This window comes from Schistocerca nitens, chromosome 1, assembly GCF_023898315.1.
Source record: "Schistocerca nitens isolate TAMUIC-IGC-003100 chromosome 1, iqSchNite1.1, whole genome shotgun sequence".
Taxonomy (NCBI): domain Eukaryota; kingdom Metazoa; phylum Arthropoda; class Insecta; order Orthoptera; family Acrididae; genus Schistocerca; species Schistocerca nitens.
In genome coordinates, this window is record NC_064614.1 from 162,297,677 (window position 1) to 162,316,779 (window position 19,103).

Consider the following 19,103-nt stretch of genomic DNA (forward strand, 5'->3'; position numbering starts at 1 on the left):
ATATGTCAAAACCAAGGTATTTCAATTGAGACACTTGTTAAGTAGGACTATTATACGAGAGTTATTTTTGTTCACAATGGATATTTAGCTTCTAAAAGCTATAGTGTAGGTCTTTTGTGCAGATATTTTAATGTTACACGTCAAGAATATCTGTTGCAAATAATACACATATCTGTGAAAGTCATTGTCAGTTAGTTGAATAATAACCTGCTCTTCAGGAAACGGCATTGCATTTAGGATTATGCTTTAATTCTTTTCAATTCCTTGGCTTGCTCTGAGCTTCCATTCTCTAATTGTGTTATCTATATGGATAGTAAAAAGTATAGGATATAAGCTACATCTTTCGCTTCATAATGTATAGTTTCTGTTTTTTATGTTGTGTGTGTGTGTGTGTGCGTGCGTGCGTGCGTGCGTGCGTGCGTGCGTGCGCGCGCACGCCATGACACAAGTTGCTAATAATGTCCACAACACGAAAGTATCCTCATTTAATCATAATGTCTTGCAGGAGAGATTTTTGAGCCTGTCAAAATTGATTATAGGTCATTGTGATGTATGTCTCAAGGTTAATTCCTCTTCTTCTCCAAATAAGTATTTTCAGAGAAAATATGCCATCTGTATTGCTTGAAGAACTAACTGCATTAAGAAACAGTCAATAATACAAAAATATCTTAAACTTTCTGGCAGAGGAACTGTAAGCCAAACCGGGACTCGAACCCAGAACCTTGCCTTTCATGAGCAATGCTCCACCAAATGAGCTATTTGGGCACAGCTCATTATAATGGTTCTCTTGCTTGAGATTTTCTTTCAAAGAGCAGGCTCAGTCAGTTGTAGGAAAGGTACATAAATAGCAAGAAAGGTGATTTTTCCATCACTGTGACGTAAAATTAAATCAAGCTATTTATATATCCATTCTGTTAAATTTTGCTATGTAGAGGTAATTAACAAGATTATTGCTTTTGTGATAACAGCATTGGTGATGAAGAATTGAAACAAAGAGAAGGCATCCAAACCAAAAATATTGTCGGCCGAGTGACTATCGACAAGAAAGAGCATTATTAGCCGTGTGATATTTTTGTAGGCAGCTGTGATTGTGAATTGACTCTGGAGGGCAATCTATCTGTCACCATATGTGACTCGCATATGGGAGGGTGGAGCCAATTGAGCCCCAGTGAGCTTATGTATTGGAGGCTTACTAGGGAAATCGTAGCTCCTAGGTTTCATTTACTTAGTGAGTTCGCAGTTTCATTTACTTAGTGAACCATTCACACACAACTTAGAACTAATATGAAAGCTTTTAATTTGTGGCAAACTTTTGTAACTTCTCACACTTCATTGCTTGCCATCATTAATTATCTAAACAAGACATAAAAACCCTTTCTTTCTTTCTTTCTTTTTTTCTGACCACCCCCCTCCCCTCCCTCCACTGCAGAGTGAAAGAGTCAGTTCTGTCCTCATTACTAATATTTAATACACTCAAGAAAGATTCGTGGTTGTATTAAAATCAGTTGTGTGAATAAAACTGGAACATAATTGGCAACTGGAACATGTGATTCCAATAAACATGCAATCAACAGTTGTGGAAGTACTCCAAACTTTCAGAATGGTCTAACCACTTTCTCGTGGGCAAGACTGGTGCAAAACATTTACCGGAAAAATGGTAGTTAGCGCATTAAGAAATAGGTGTATCTAAGACAACAAGCTTTTGTGCAATGGTTACATCTATTAAAGGAAATAAATCATAAGTGAATTGTTATTTGAAAGTATTAAGAGTAAAGTTAACAATATTTATTGTATGTTTTGTTATTCAGAGTTGTAACAATGTTACAACAGTTTGTTTGCCGTGGAGATTTTAAGTACCTTGTTAACTGTCTGCTGTTTTGTTGCATGGGAAATCATTTTCTTAATGATGCAACAAATAGTTATATCTGGCTATCTATGTGCAACATGTTCTGAAAGTTCTGTATTCGTAGGTTTGTGGAGCTCCTGACCCTACTGCAGGCGCATCAGCAAATGACCAGACATCATGGTATCTAGACGAGAAGACACTTCACGACAACATCAAGAAGATTCTCATAAAATTTTGTGTGCCAGCTCCAATAGTATTCAGGTGAGTACAAAATGTTGCTGGAGTCTCAAATACAATTATGCCTTTTCTGAAAGGTATGCCCTTTGACATGCAAGGAAAATGTAATTGTCAACTTGTGGAGTTCGAAATGTAAGCAGCTGTACTTCAGATTTTCTGATTATTCTCTAACAGTGATGTATGCCGTGTGCACAAAAATCTTGTACACACCAATGAATGTGCTGTTACATTAGCCCATACATTTCAGGGTAAGTATATTCAAACACAAAGAGCCAATATTGTAGGCATGTTTGCTGTTGTCAAAAGAAATTGAATGAACTGTAATGGGCTAGGATTGTAGGAACCCTTGTGTTTGAGCTTTCTGTCAGAAACATTTCACAGATGTTACATGTGCCCAGCTCTGGTGTTAACGATATAACACAAAATGGAAACATCAGGCAGCATCAAACACAAATCATTGCTCTTGTGGGCCAAAGAACAGCCAAGTGTAACGGCCTAGACCACACCTGTATCCAGAGTGCCAGATTGCCGCAGTCAATGACCTGTTCTGGCAGAAACACCACTCACCTTGTGTCTACTTCCACGTCATTGACTTGCACGATGTGATCACTGAATTTGGAACACTGACTAGCTTTCAGGAAGCTTCTGTGGTCGTACCCACTTAAGCCAGACCTCAGTCACTGGCGTGTGTTAGAGACATTATGTGTGACACAGAAACATGGCTCCTTCTGTGAAGACAGCATTGGACAGCAGTATTTAAATCCCTGGGGTAAAACAGCTGAGAGTCGAACAGCTGGCTAGTGTTGTTAGCATGTCTGTGTCGGATGCTACTGAGCGGGTCATCGGCACAGCACTGCCATGTGTCAGCTGTCACCGTGGGACCTACTGACGCAGCATTGGAGTAGTGGTGTAACTACGACGCTGCTGCCAGAGTCCTCCAGCTTCCTGCCTGTGCATTCCAACCGTCGGTCCAGAGTTTGACTCTGGGCGATGCTGTCGATTGCCGTCTTCCTGTAGCAAAGCTGTGTACAGTGCCCCAGACTCCAGTGCCGAGTCAGTGACTATCGAGTTCACATTCTCTGTGAAAGCTGCCTGTCCGCCAGCTGTGTGTATGCTGCAGGCTGTTTGCTTTGCCTACCTCACCTGCTGCACTGATAGGAAATATTACAATACGGTGTCAAGCTGTGCCAGATTTGGGGACGCACCCAAATGATTGTCCAAATTGGATGGAATAATAAACGACCGTATTGTTCATCAGTTGTCTCTCCGCAGCCAGCTATAGCCTTCTCCTGTCTCCCTCATCGTGATTGAACCCAAGGATGCCCCAGGTGTGACTGAGGGAGGCGGCGCAGTGTATAGCTCACTGGACTCTCATTCATTGAGGACTGCGGTTTAAACCAATGTCTGGCCATCCTGATTTAGGTTTTCCATGATTTCCCTAAATTGCTTCGGACAAATGCTGGGATGGTTCCTTTGAAAGGACGTGGCAGATTTCCTTCCCCATTCTTCCCTAATCCAATCGAACCAATAACCTTACTGTTTGGTCCCCTCTCCCAAATCAACCAACCAACCAACCCTAGGAGGGAGTAGAGCACATCCTGACAAGTGTCGAAATGGCTCCCACCACATAGTAGTGGTTTTATTGCACCCGTGACCCACTACACAAATATGGAGTGTTATGTAGATTCTTAAAGGCACCTGCATCTCATAGAAGCAGGATCATCACAGCGATATTGAGTGGAGAAAGCCCACTGTTCATTCATTGGCTGCTGCCACCATCCTGACTTGGATCAAGGAGGAGCATTTTACAAACAAGTGAGACAGCACCTGGTACTGCAGAAATTTACAGAATGGAGGAACAAATGGAAGGTGTCTTCCACCAATTTTCCATCACACACAAGCATGCAACATCTCATGAATCCTAAACTACTGACCCCAACATTCTGTCCATTAAATGACCACCACCACCACTGTCAGCACCACTCCACACAATGCTATTACACAGTCAGAAATTAAGTAGAAGTGGTTTCAAGCAGAAGTGTCAGTTTGCGTGTAATGAATTTTACTGTCTATTAAATTCTTCACAACACTGAGTAGGTGATGAAAGATTTTTTTGGCTATATATCTCACTCTGTTCTCTGCCACACGTAGACTGAGTGATGGATGTGTAAGAAGTTGTTGACAACCTCATCAGGAAATAAATGTGCTGGGAGGCTGTTGTCAGCATGCTCATCTATCTATAGGCTGCTGATGACAGGTTCTAGATTAAACACCACATATTATTGTTATAACATGTTCTGTGCAGTAAAGCATTGCTCCAGAATATGGTGCATGAAAACATTATTGAGCAAAAATAGGAATAGTAAGTCAACTTTTTTACATTTTTGTCTTTAAAGTCTAATGTTGTCCACAATGCAAAAGTTGCAGTGTTTAGACATTGAAGATACATGACACGTGACATACAATACACAAGAATTTGAAACATTCTCTTTAGTTTAACCCTTATATACAATTTCTAGTACAGAACTGTGTGTATTTTTTTAAATCTAACTTCAGTGAGAGTCTTTTCTGATGAATCATTTAATAATTTTCATCAAAGTTTTATTTACGAGGCGTGTTTTTTAAGCAAGGTCCATTTGAATATAAGTACACAACGAAATGTTATTTCAAAAAGTAAATTTATTTTCAGATAGTACATACTTCACTCTATTTTTAGACATAATTGCTCTGTTTGTTGAAGCATGTATCATACTTCTCAACCAATTTTAAGACACCCCCTTCATAAAAACTTGCCGCCTGCTCCGATAACCAAGAGTTCATTGCGGTTTTCACGTCATCATCATCATTGTAACGGTTGCCACTGAGGTGTTGTTTGAGGTGGAGGAACAGATGGTAATTGCTCGGTGCAAGATCAGGACTGTAGGGTGGGTGGTCTAAAACTTCCCAGCCAAAACTGTCCAATAAAAGCCGGCCGAAGTGGCCGTGTGGTTAAAGGCGCTGCAGTCTGGAACCACAAGACCGCAACGGTCGCAGGTTCGAATCCTGCCTCGGGCATGGATGTTTGTGATGTCCTTAGGTTAGTTAGGTTTAACTAGTTCTAAGTTCTAGGGGACTAATGACCTCGGCAGTTGAGTCCCATAGTGCTCAGAGCCATTTTTTGTCCAATAAATCGTGGGTCTGACCTGCAGTGTGAGGTCTTGTACAGTCATGGAGAAGGAGAATTCCCTTTGTCAGCATGCCACATCTTTTGTTTTGAATTGCTCTGTGTAGCTTTTTCAGGTTTTGGCAGTATGCTTATGCATTGATAGTGGTTCCTCGTTGCACGAAGTCTACCAACAAAACACCGTGCCTATCCCAAAACACCGACGCCATGATTTTGCTCTGGGACAGAGTCTGTTTGGCCTTCACCTTTACAGGCGAGTGTGTGTGCCTCCATTCCATTCAGGTGTGATATGCGAAATACACGTTTCGTCTCCAGTTACAATCTGACTGAAGAAGCCATCACCTTCTTCCTGATAACGAGTCAAGAACTTCATCGCACACTCAAATCTTTGGTTTTTGTGGTCCTCTGTTAGGAGTTTTGAGACTCAACGGGAGCACAATTTCCTAAACTTTAGGTGTTCAGAAACAATGTTGTAAAGCACTGATCTCGACCCATTTGGAAATTTGCTTGAGAGACCTGTTATTGTGAAGTGTGAATCCTCGCTTCAACTGAAGCCACCAAAGAAGGGGACTGGAGCGGTCCTCATCATGGACTTTGTGATGGTCATCTTTGAATTCTTGTATCCACTTACGCACTTTGCTTTCACTCATAACAGTATCACCGTACACTTCGCAAATCTGTTGATGAATATCTGCAGCAGACAGGTTCCTTGCAGACAAAAACCATATTGGTGAGCGAACCTCACACGCGGCGGGCGAGTTGATAGTCTTAAACATTTTGAAAGCACAAAACAGAACCGTACAGGTTAGCTACAGAGTTGAAACTGAGCACAGTTGTCCCCGAGGCATGCCGGTACACGACGCACGTGCCCGTTGCGGTATGTGCACAAACTACTAGTGTCTACAACAAAACAGACCTTACTTAAAAACACGCCTTGTACATTTCCAAGCATTTCAGTTTCTCTATTAGGCTTCATTATAATATTGTATTTACCCGAGTATAAGATGACCCCCACCTCTCACCACCATTTATAAAAATGAGGCTCCTTGAGAAAAAATTATTTTTACATATTCTGACTAATAAAAATAACAAATTTTTTTATTGACATAAAGAACAAACCTAAAAAAATACCTGTTCTAAACTTTCGCCATTTGTTGATTGAATGATTCACATTGATTTGTGAATCATTTTCTTTTCTACCCTTTTTGCTTACTAACCCTGTCATCTGTGGTATCACCATTTTCAGTCACCATCATCATCATCCCAGTAGTAAAACTGTGAGAGTTCAATCTTCGTTGTCACTAATATTAGGCTGTTTCTTCTGAATATGTTGCAATTTCTGAGGTTGTGGTTGCAGTGAACTGAGAACACAGCTGTCCCCCCCACCATCCCAGCCTGAATTCATTTCTGATTTTGCTCTTACCCTGACATGAAAATGTTACAATGTCTGTCGCTTCTGAACATATCATCTGGCCACCACTATCTCATAGGCTGCATAGAACCAGCAGCTGACATACGCCCTTTTGTTCCCGTTATATGTCATGGCAGGCTTTGACAACATTGCAGCACAAAACATGTAAGTATGCCACTGGTCCTTATCTAGACTCTTGCTATCCCAAGCAGAAATGGATACTGTTGAGTATTTGTCCAATTGTAAAATCTGTTCAGTTCTGACTACACGTGGATTTCGGTAAACTGAAGTTTAAACATAGTAGATGTTCATAAAAAAGATAAAGTACTTGGCATTCCCATTGTTGATAATACAGTGTTAATTTGCTGCTGCCTCATTACTCCCCTCCCCACACTTATCCTAGTTCTCCATGAAGCTGGTGTCACTGGTCCCCTTCCAAACCTCTCGTACTGCTGTGCTTGAGCAACTGTGGAACACAGACCGCAATTTCTTCTAGGGTGCAAGTCGTATGTAACAACAGCAACTAATACATAAATAAAACATTACAATCATAATTCTGTCCAGTTAACGAACTTTTGCTCATCCAGTGATCTACTGATGTCTGTTGGTACTATATCCACAACAGATCTTGCTGCTGTAATTTATTCTTACAGTAACAATTACAGTCAATGTAATATGATTTATTCCATTTATTAAACACTTCACTCTGGATTAAGTTTCCTCTTCATTTCATCTGAATATCACCATCATGTTCTATACCTGATTAAAAGCTGGTAGCATTTTAATCTGGTTTTCTAATACATGAACAACAACCAAATTTCTCACTTGCAATCCACTTAGTAAATTGTTACTGTCTCACGTAACCAAATAAAATATTGTTCTAGGTTCTGAATCAAGAATGTCTTTTGAAGGTTAACATTTTCGCTTTTGAATGTTGCCTTTATTTAAAAAATGGGATTAATGTTTGTATACATTATAGATACATGTATGAAACTTTGTTTGCAAACTTTTTCAAATACAACAAAGAGTTCATAAAATTATAGAATTTAATGCTAGTTCTTCTTGTGTTTCACAGAATTGTCAAATTACAAGCAGAGAAATAGATTATTGTAGTGGCTAGTTCGTAGTTTCTTGCGTATCCTTTGTATTAGCATCACGCAAGTCAAATGTTGCACGATTGTTCGATAATGTGTTAATGTCGATAATGCATTAAGCGCTTCGGTGTATTGGAAAACCTTGAGTCTGTTCAAATGCAAGTATCATTTGCCCAGCCCTGCTCTTCAGAATTCTTCAGAATAAATCTGTACATGACCTCAATAGCTGAAGTTTCATCCATAAATATGAGTGTGCACCTATATACCATATTGAGCAATGTAAAAATGTTTGTTGGCAGCAATATTTTAGTCTACTAATATCAGATGACCCAATGTTTTTCGAATGAGGAATTTGGGGAAGAAACCTCATCTTATAATTGGGTAAATACAGTACTTGCTCATTACCGTCGTTCATCAAGGAGAATTGTTTTGGCTCAATGGATATTTCAGATCATTTATATACAATATGTGTTAATGTTCCCATTATTAGATGTTTTATCCTTAGCTTATTCATATTTTGCCTTATGTCTCTCTTTCTCTCCCCCTCTCTCTCTTCTCTATGCTAGTGACGTGAACTACTTGAGCACTACAGCTCCTCCGGCAGCAGCAGAATGGAGCAGCCTGCTGCGGCCACTCAGAGGTCGCGAGCCCGAGGGGATGTGGAACCTGCTGTCGATTGTTCGAGAGATGTTCAAGAGGAATGACCGCAATGCTATCCCATTGCTCGAAATTATAACTGAGGAGTGTGTTGCATGTGAACAGGTTTGTTTCTGTAAATATTAGGATGTTGCATGTGTTTTTGTGTCTTGGTGCAGCATCACCACAGATGTTGGCTGCATGGATTGGTCATAACAGAAACAACAGGGAGAAAAATTGGTCTCTCTGTTAAACATTGTTGTTTCACAGTCACAGCACTTTTAACAGCATTTGTCTTGATAGCATTAAAGTAACCCACTAGGTCCTGAATTAGCAGTAGGTCACAGCATTTAGTCATGAAAATTTGGGTCATATTTTATTTTTGTCATTCTTGATTGTGTTAACAAGATTATAGATAGTGCAAGAGATCATGAACAAAAAACATTTTTATAAATGCAAATGGGCATGTTCTACAGAGTACATGTAGGTTTTTGTTTTTCATTTATAAATATGTAGTTGTCCTACCAAGCAGTCAGTATTAGTAGAGTCTGTTTACATGATAAAAACATTGCTTTTCATTTGTAAAATATATTCTTGTAGAGATGTCCACTGGGGTGTCTTTTTCTCCACCACTGAGGATATTCCATACAGTAACAAAAGTCTAACAGCCTGGATTTTCTCCCAAAAGAGCATCAAACTCAGACTTGCCCTCTGCCCGGCATTACCTCTGATGTTAGCTCGGATTTGAGAGTGTTAACAATTTCTGCGAGGGCAACCTGATAAATTTCAATTCCTTAAGCCTGCTGGCAAATAAGTTAAAGTTACTATGGGTGTATGGCAGAGAATTTTCAATTTTAGGGCCAGTGAAAGCATTTTGTGCCTCTCATTCTGAAACTGAAAATTTTCTTGGAAATAAATCAGTCACAGATTTCACAGCTTGAAAATGATCATTATAAAACCCCCATCTGATTAGGACAAGTTCAAGTGGCAACACTAGTTTTGGCAGCAGTTCTGTTTAGAATAACACACAATGGGGGCTTCAAGGAACACTTTCTTGGTGTATGAAATTGTTTTATTTACTTCTGGATAGCTGCCGTACACTTCTTCAGTGATATATTGCAGTTCATGGGTCAGATGGATGAAGTGAATTAGTTGTGGATAGAATATGCATAGCGCAGATACTGTCTTCATCATGTAGGTCTCATAATCCAAATAGATAACAAGAACTTTTTTCTTGAGGTGTCTTAGGTCACAGCACATTTGGATTGTCCATTCACAAAACAAGCTACAGTTGAATGATTTCTACAAGCCAACACTTTTGTAGGAAATCCAGAATGGCTGTGACAGTTCTTCCCTGTTGAGTTTGCCAGCAGTGAGACTACCCATTGAAATGATCACAAATGTCTGTTGCTTCATCGCCACACACTTTTCAGGGCCTCCTGACACAAAAAATCTAAATACTTTTTGCTTAATGTTGATTCATCAGGAATCCGTTGCACATGGTGCTTTTGTAGGAACATGCAACATTCAAGCTCATGGAAGTTTGTACCATGGAGTGTTCACAGCAGTGATAGCAGTGCACATATGGAAAAAAAAAAATAATTTGTGGAGTCTGGAGTATTTTACATCTATGTAAATAATATTCGCTTCTTAGGCAATAGCAAAGCTTTGTTTTTTGTGTATGTGCACATCATAACGTATATGTTGCTGAAGTTGAGACTCGTAACAATATTATGAAAAGGGTAGTTGCTAGTCACCATGTAACGAAGATGCTGAGTTGCAGATAGGCACAACAAAGACTTGTCAGCGTCTCTGTTATATTGTGAGTAAGAATGATCCTTTTCGTAATATTGTTACATTCCATCCTGGATTTTCCATCATTTGAAGTTGAGGCTTAATACGGCACCCGATCTGCTTATCACATAGTGGTCATAGAACAGTATCCCCATCAGTAACGAAGGTGTTACCCACAGTAACTCAAGAACTTGATTTAGATGCTAATTTTAATACAGCAGTTGACATTGTTAACACAAAACAGTTGTGAATTGTTGGAAAGTGCTATTTGGCGAACTTCTCTTGGTGCACACACTCACTAGATCTGAAAGAGTAGAAGTTGTTAGTAGTCAGAAAACTGTGGTTGTTAGTAATTAATTGGCCCAACTGCCTATGTCAGCTGCACAATAAGCTATTTACTGCACACAAAAATGGCTCCTACAAGGCTACACACAGTATTGTTGTATCTGCTTTGATTTTTGAGAACTGAAATTCTGAATCTCAGAAAATTAAACAGAAACGTTTTTCGTAATCCAACTCTGTGAAATTAAAAATTTTTTATTTCATTTTATTTTTAGAGATATTTACTTCCTGTCTTCAAGTTTTATGGTAGGTCAGTTTTAAATATTTTTCTGAGAGTATAATTTACTGAGGGTGTGTGGAAATATGAAGGCGGGTAAAAAGGGAATACCGTATTTACTCGAATCTAAGCCGCACTCGAATCTGAGCCGCACCTGAAAAATGAGACTCGAAATCAAGGGAGAAAAAAAAAAAAAATTCCCGAATCTAAGCCGCACCTGAAATTTGAGACTCGAAATTCAAGGAGAGAGAAAAGTTTTAGGCCGCACCTCCAAATCGAAACAAAGTTGGTCCATTGTAATATGAGACACAATTTAGGTCAAATGAATGACGATACAGCTACAGTAGTTTGGTTCCAATCGTAAGCTTAGCAGTTAAACTTTACCAGGTAGCCATTGCTATGCGTCAGGCACTCCGCCCATATTTATACAGGTACCCTTTGTTTTTCACATGCTTCGTCTGGTTTGAATTGACTGCTTATTTTTCTTTGATCTAATAAGTGCCGTTCTCTGTGTTATAGGTGTTTACGTCACTCTAAGCTGAAAATGCATTACTGTACTGTGTCGTGCATTGTTTGACGCATTCTGATAATGAGTGTTTACGGCCTGTCGCCGCTCGCGGCATGGCTTGCTTTTGTGCGCGCTTCTGCCGCTTACAATTAAAAAAAAAAAAAAAGGGAGGAATTGTCTCATAAGCGAAACAATGGCAAGAGACTGCTATTTGTTCTTACTTACATTGCTGCTTTCTTTGATAATGATCAACAAGAACCAAATAATAGACTGCGTGATAGATGATGTTCTGAACGAGAGTTTAGCGAAAAATTTTCTCCGTTTGAAAATCTTGGCAGACGCCTCTTTAGTATATTACATTCTGCACAGAAATTAGTCATCTTAAATTTAAAAATCTAGTCAATTGCTGTGCTTCATTTCTGAATGTATCACTATAAGGCATAAGAATAATACGAATATAAACATGACATGATATGTATATTCTTCCGCGTTTGCTGTTGTCTCACTCTAGTTTCGTAGTTTATTAGGCAGACAGGATTTAAATGAGATAGCAGCAAACGCGAAAGAATACATGGCAACATGTTTATATTCGTATTATTCTTATGGTGCAGAGAATACTGCATGTGATTCACAATCCATAAAATTTCCTATTAGCAACCATCTCTTCTCACAGGTAGGAAAGAATTCAGAACATAGAGTTGGCCATATTGACAAACATCCCAAACAGTCTTGCAAGTCGGATTTTCGTAGTACATTGAAATGCTGCTACATCCGAAGATGAACAATACGGAATTTATATTTACTTCGTCGGATAATGTATGAAAATGCAGTGGTCAAAACTCGGGGCGGAGGAAAAAAAGCTTGTCTTCCACTGTTTTTTTTTTTTTCTGACACAGAGGTTTTGGCGCCAGTATTTATCTTTGTATTTGTGCGTGCAAAGCATGCCTGTGTAGCGCTACATACATTCGACGGCAGAAGTTAGTTGTGGCGGCTCCTACCAACATTTCTCAGAACTTCCGCTTACTTTGCACTCGATTCTAAGCCGCAGGCGGTTTTTTGGATTACGAAAACCGGAAAAAAGTGCGGCTTAGGTTCGAGTAAATACGGTATGTAACTTTATGTAGCATAAAGATAAAATATGTAAAAACATGTATTATGGTGTAATATACAAAAATATATAACCATAAAATGAAATGTCTGAACTCTGCCAGTAATATTCTGGAGTTGTCAACAGGTATATAAACAAGACTGTAATTTTGATTGGGTATTTATTTATATTCTCCTCCACATGCTTCCTCACAACCTGCCCTCCTTCCACCTGCCACATTACACTCTGTCTTCCACCTCACACCCTCTTCCTCTTCCACCTTCCTACTCCCACCTTCTTCCTTCTTCATGTGCGGACTACCTCTCTCCATCTTCCACAGGCTTCCTACACCTCCCCTCATGTGTTTCAAATTTGTTTGTGAAAGCTTGGCAGTATTTTTTAATTTTATTTTTTATTTTTATTTTTTTTTTAACCTGTCGCCCACCTAGCACCACAGTTAGACCAAATTTCTGGCATCATAATAATGTATCCATCATAAATGTAATTACTGTTGAGCAGTTTGGAATGAATTCCATTAGTATGGACTCAACTGATTGGCATGCTTGTGCTATTTCAGATTCTTGTGTGGTGGTTCAATACAAAAGTAGCACTCCACAATGGAAGTTCGGGGCACGGAGGAGGAAAACATGGCAGTGTGAACAGTAATAGTCACACATCGCAACACGCATGTTCTTCACTGTGCGACGAGATTGTCATTCTCTGGAGGTTGGCAGCTCTCAACCCTGGGCTGTCTCCTGAAGAGAGGCAACTGCTCCACGGACAGTTCTCCGACTGGCATCTCAAGATTATTGAAAAGGTCAGTATGGGAATTCCTTCACCGTGCTTGGAGTTCTGGTAGAGGAACTAGGCTAAGCTTTCAATTCTGTGTGTTTATCTTAAGAAGTCAACCCTGGCAAGTTGCTATACTTTGATTTAAATAACTTCATGATAGAATTTTCAGTGAATCAAGTGATAGAAGCAACTGCCTGCTACTCTTGTTTCCCAAGTGTCACATGCTCACATTGTTGCCTCTACTTTTCTTATGTCTTGAAATTACGAACAGTGAGTCCACTAAGTGTGGTATCTGCATGCATACTGTGTGGTTGAGCAGTGTAAGGTGTGAGTGAGTTGCCGTAATGAGGTTGGGCCAGGTAATCAGACTTGGTGTTGGCACAGAGAACCCGAGCTATTGCTGGGTGCAATAAGCATCTGAGAAGGGAGGGGGCAGTGCAGGGTGCTTGGCATGTTAAATGGCTCAGTCACTCGGATATATCCTGTGGTAGGGGTGCGTGTGCCACCACATGCTTAAGGAAGCAAGGCAAGATGGCCCAGGAACTGAGTAACACTAAAATTGTTTATAGAATCATCAACAAAAGATAAACAATACAGGCATGTGACACATGCTGAGTAGCACTATGTGTTACCTAAGGGATAAACCAAATATCTATTATTGTCAACGAATAAGTCAACAGTAATAAATTATTTTATGAATAATCAGAAGAAGAGTGCAGAAATCACAATTTCTCCAGATGTAAACTATTGCTTATCGTCAGCATGAGCATGATGATGGTGAATTTCATGAATGATGGTAAAGTTGCAAGTTGTTGTGCGTTGAGCAAGTTAGTGGTCAGGTGACCGAGGTTTATAATAGGCTTACAAGCCAGAGCTGTGGATGTTTTGTTGATATACTGTTGAACTGGCAAGGTGTTTGGAAGGTAATATGTGGCTACAGATGCACTTGGGTTTAAGTGTGGTTGTAATGATAGTACTGACTTAGAAATGCATTGTAATGAAAGTCCACAAGAATTGTTCTTTTACATTTCTTCTTTGTTGATAACGGTTTCAAGTATGGCCCATTTATACCTATGTATAATCCAGCTGTTAGATATATTGTGTGTGTGTTTTGTCATTGATGAAAATCAATATGATACATAAAATTTAGAAGTGTCTTTTGTTTTGAATTATCTGTTCTCGATACATTTTTTATTCCTGATTCTATTTGTTCGTTTAGGATGTTGTTTGGATATGTGTGGATTTCTATTTCCTCCAAGATGCTCATGTAGCTTCCTTTTTCTGACCTATGAAGAATGGAAAGATTAGTGCTTATATCTACTGCAGTGCGTTCATTTTCTCAAAGATGAATACTACATGTGGAGAGGTTGTTTTCACGTTTGTATCTTGTAGTAAATTTTTTTCCTGTTCGTCCAAATAAGCTCTAATCTTTCCATTCTTCCTTGAGCAGAAGAAGAAAGATACATCAGCTACTTGGAGAAATAGAAATCATTCTTATTGGTGACAGGTAATTCAGAACAAAAGACAATCCTAAATTTTAAGTATGATGCAAGTCAATTTTTTGTCAAAGATTAAAAATTTGAAATCAAACGAATCTCTGACTCACAGATCGATAATTTAATGACTATGCGCATATACACACATCAAAAAAAGTTTTGGATCACCTCGGTTCCAAGAGTTCTGGAACCTGTGTAGAAAATTGTAATAGAAGTCAACATAAACATCATTTCCGCTCTGTTTATTGCTCATGAAAACCACACATTGCATGTTGTACCACCACACAGCGAGACCTACAGAGGTGGTTGTCCACATTGCTGTTCACACCGGTACCTCTAATACCCAGTAGCACGTCCTCTTGCATTGATGCATGCCTGTATTCGTTGTGGCATACTATCCACAAGTTCATCAAGGCACTGTTGGTCCTGGCTGTCCCACTTTGCAACGACGATTCGGCGTAGATTCCTCAGAATTGTTGGTGGGTCACATCATCAATAAACAGCCCTTGTCAGTCTATCCCTGGAATGTTCGATAGGGTTAATATCTGGAGAACATGCTGGCCACTCTAGTCGAGCAATGTTGTTCTCCTAACTGAAGTCATTCACAAGATGTGCATGATGTGTGCGCGAATTGTCGTCTACGGAGATGAATGCCTCACCAATATGCTGCCAGTACAGTTGCACTATCGGTTGGAGAATGGCATTCATGTATCGTACAGCCATTACGGCACCTTCCTTGACCACCAGTGGTGTATGTTGGCCCCACATAATGCTACCCCAAAACAGCAGGGAACCTCCACCTTGCTGCACTTGCTGGACAGTGTGTCTGAGGCGTTCAGCCTGACCGAGTTGCCTCCAAACACATCTCCGACAGTTGTCTGGTTGAAGGCATATGCAACACTCATTGGGGAAGAGAACGTGATGCCAATCCTGAGCGTTCCATTCGGTGTGTTGTTGGGCCCATCTGTACCGCGCTGAATGGTGTCATGGTTGCAAAGATGGACCTCGCCATGGATGTCAGGAGTGAAGTCGCGCGCCATGCTGCCTATTTTCAACATGGTGGTGGTGCTGCCAGGGTTCCTCTGAGCCATAATCCATAGGTAGTGGTCATCCACTGTAGTAGTAGCCCTTGGGCGGCTTGAGCGAGGCATGTCATTGACAGTTTCTGTCTCTGTATATCTCCTCCACGTCCGAACATCATCACTTTGATTCACTGCAACAAGCCTGGACACTTCCCTTGTTGAGAGCTCTTCCTGGCACAAAGTAACAATGCGGACATGATCGAACTGCGGTGTTGACCGTCTAGGCATGGTTGAACTACAGATAACACGAGCCGCGCGCCTCCTTCCTGGTGGAAAGACTGGAACTAATAGACTGTCGGACCCCCTCCGTCTAGTAGGCACTGCTCCTGCATGGTTGTTACATCTTTGGGCAGGTTTAGTAACATCTCCAAACAGTCAAAGGGACTGCATCTGTGATACAATATCCACTGTCAACGTCTATCTTCAGGAGTTCTGGGAAGCAGGTTGATACAAAACTTTTTCCATGTGTGTATATAACTTGAAAAATAGCTACATATATGAGAGTATATTTGTATATAAATCTGTATCTGCATTCAACTTGACTCAGACACAGAAATATTTTGATGTAAAACATTTTGGGACTTAATTTTGGAACTGTGCATGCTGGTGAACTTAGTCGCAGGTTGGTTATCAGTGGCAGAATAATTACAATCACATTAAATTTGTTAAATGTTTAAAGACTTGCTTGCTGCTGTTGAACATTGTGACTATCGCTGCATATTTTTTGTTGCTCTGCTTAGGCATTTAGTGTTAGATCCAAACTTGTGTGTGACTGCACTGAGTGTGTGTGATTATTTGAATAAACATGTGGTCAAGGCTAACTTATCTGTTGTAGCCCACATTATTATCCCAAAGGATATTCTCTAAATATTATTAATAATCTCAATCAGTAAACTGATTTTGAATTATATCAATATTGGTCATGCTAATTACGATGCTTCATAAATAATCCATGCTTCTATAAGGGGGTAAATCAGCAGTGCGTTACAGAACCCCTTTGGATCATATGAACTACACTAAAATATAAGGTTGTGTTCTTGCCCTTTGCTGGTTACATAGCAACGAATTGTTGTTGACTGGTCATTAATTTCACATTAATGTTACCCAAGCCACAGCAAAGTTGCAACGTTGATTATCTTATGGAGCTTGGGTGGCTGCACACTAACACTGACCCCCACCATTTCAGCCTGTCAATCACAAAGTTATTTTATCCATGTTGTATAATGTACATATAGTGTTATTTTGATAGAAAAGGAATCAAATCTCTTGTTAGTAACAGAGGACTGGACCAAATGGTTGTTGTGCTAATCGTGCATTGTTATGGTTGTGTAGCTGAGAGGTTGCTGCAGTAGATTCCATTGTTTATATTGTTGCAGGTAACAAAGAGCCGTGGTGCTGCACTGGCAGGCCCACAAGGTCTGACAGGAAATGGGCCAGGGACCCACAACAGAAATGCCAACAGCTTCCGCAATGATGTGGAAATATTCTCTGGCTTCAAGCCAGCCATTGAAGCGTGCTACCTGGATTGGGATGATTACCCTCTGCCTGGCATCACATACCAGGGGGGCGTCAGCCTCTTCTACAGGTGTCCCTTCACGTGCTTCAGGCATGCCGGAGACCAGTCTCGCTCTGACCATGTTGTCAACCAGGTTAGTTCACACAGTTGGATGTTAATACGGAATTACTAGCCATAAAGTTTCCAGTCCCGTTACAGAGACAGCACGTAATATTTGTAGAATTGTATATATTGCAGAACTATTTAGATTGTCAGAAAATGTGCCATTCTTCTATTGACAGGACTCATTAAAGCTTATAGGGAACAAATTTTTGAGGTAGGTTGATGATTTTATATTTTTGTACAAAAAGGGACCTTATCTAGCCTTTTCTCAGTTGCCGTTGGCAAAGTCTTTTAACATAGCAACTGCTTTCAAACCGGAATGTAACTTACTGTTGGTAACATACTACGACTTGCATTAGTGTTCCAACTTTGGCCTTGCCCATGCACATTATTTTTTCTGTCACTGTAGTGACATTCCATAGAATACTTTGTCATTATCAGCTATGGTGTTTTGTTGACCAATGAAAGCTTGATAAACTGTGTCACATCCCAGTCATTAATAACACACAAACTTGCGTGTCTGTTTACTGTGTTCTCCAGCATTTTCATTTTGATGTACTGTTTACTTTCAACCGGACACATGGCCATGCCCACTAAAGCACCCTAGTACAGTGATGCTTGGCCCCAAGTCCTGATGATTGAAAAAATTATCATCTCAATTTGACTGGCAAGAGGAGGAGAAACGGCAGTGTACAGTTCCTAATTAATCTTTCTAATTATCATTCCTTTTAATAATTTCATTAATTAAATCACAGCTTTCTCCAGTGCTTTGTGGAGCGAGGGGATTTGGCCCTGCTGATCACCACAATGGGATATTAAGTTAATGGGATATTAAGTTCTCTGGACATTGTAGTTGTCTCCTCCCTGTTTTCTTCCTTTCCATACTTACCGATACTCTAAATTACACTCCTGAAGCACTCATCACTGCTCTCCTCACTATTGCAATTACTCTCATCCATCAATTTAGAGTCCCTACCTCAAAACTTAATTTTATTTTTTGATTGGAGACATCATCTTATGACAATGCCAGGTCACAGAATTCCCTAAGAAGATCCTGAAATACAAGCCAAATGGGAAAAGAGATGTTGGATATTGGAGGACCATGAGAAAGATGGGAATGATTTTGTTTGATAGTTCGGGGCAGGCAATTTGAAAGGAAAGTGGTGGTGGTGGTGGTGGTGGTGGTGGTGGTGGTGGTGAATGTTATTCGTTAGTCAGACCTGAGGTAGCAGTTTTTACACTTAACAGTAATAATTGGTAGCATTTAATGCATTTAAACACTTCATGCAGTGTAACAATGAGCCGAGTCTCACCAAACATGATGATGAGAGCATTGTCTCTCAACACAGTTGAATACTACCAATTATTACTCGTAGTCTTATTCTGGTTATACACTCATAGTCTTATTCTGGTTATACTTCAGGCAGTGCTCAGTGACATCTGATTAATTGAGCTACTTTAGTGTAGGGCATTGTCTTAATTACTAGAATCTTTCTTCAACTATTCTTACAGTCTGCCACACATGCAATTTGCCACATTGATACAGAATTTAATAAACATGCTACACGTAATTGCCAGAGACTGATAGTTTTTAATATTATGATCTGAACCTTTAGATGCCAACAAATTACTTTGGGTGCCATGTTTCTGTATGAGACTTGATATTTTTGAGGGTTGACCCACAAAGTTCAGATAAGGAATCTGGCTCAGTAGCCAAATCCATTTCATCCCTCAGTTGGTTCTGTCATTTCATTTTTTCATCACTTGGCATTTTTCACAT

General features: G+C 39.9%; 1 protein-coding gene across 1 annotated transcript in view; it reads left to right on the top strand.

Moving 5' to 3' along the window:
• The window catches only part of LOC126244256 (zinc finger SWIM domain-containing protein 8 homolog), a 525,958-nt gene that overhangs the window by 384,549 nt on the left and 122,306 nt on the right, over positions 1–19,103 (top strand). Inside the window, exons 5-8 of the mRNA XM_049948222.1 lie at positions 1,971–2,107; positions 8,318–8,513; positions 12,913–13,152; positions 17,082–17,354. Coding sequence (XP_049804179.1) covers positions 1,971–2,107; positions 8,318–8,513; positions 12,913–13,152; positions 17,082–17,354 — 846 coding nt within the window. The remainder of the gene's footprint in view (positions 1–1,970; positions 2,108–8,317; positions 8,514–12,912; positions 13,153–17,081; positions 17,355–19,103) is intronic.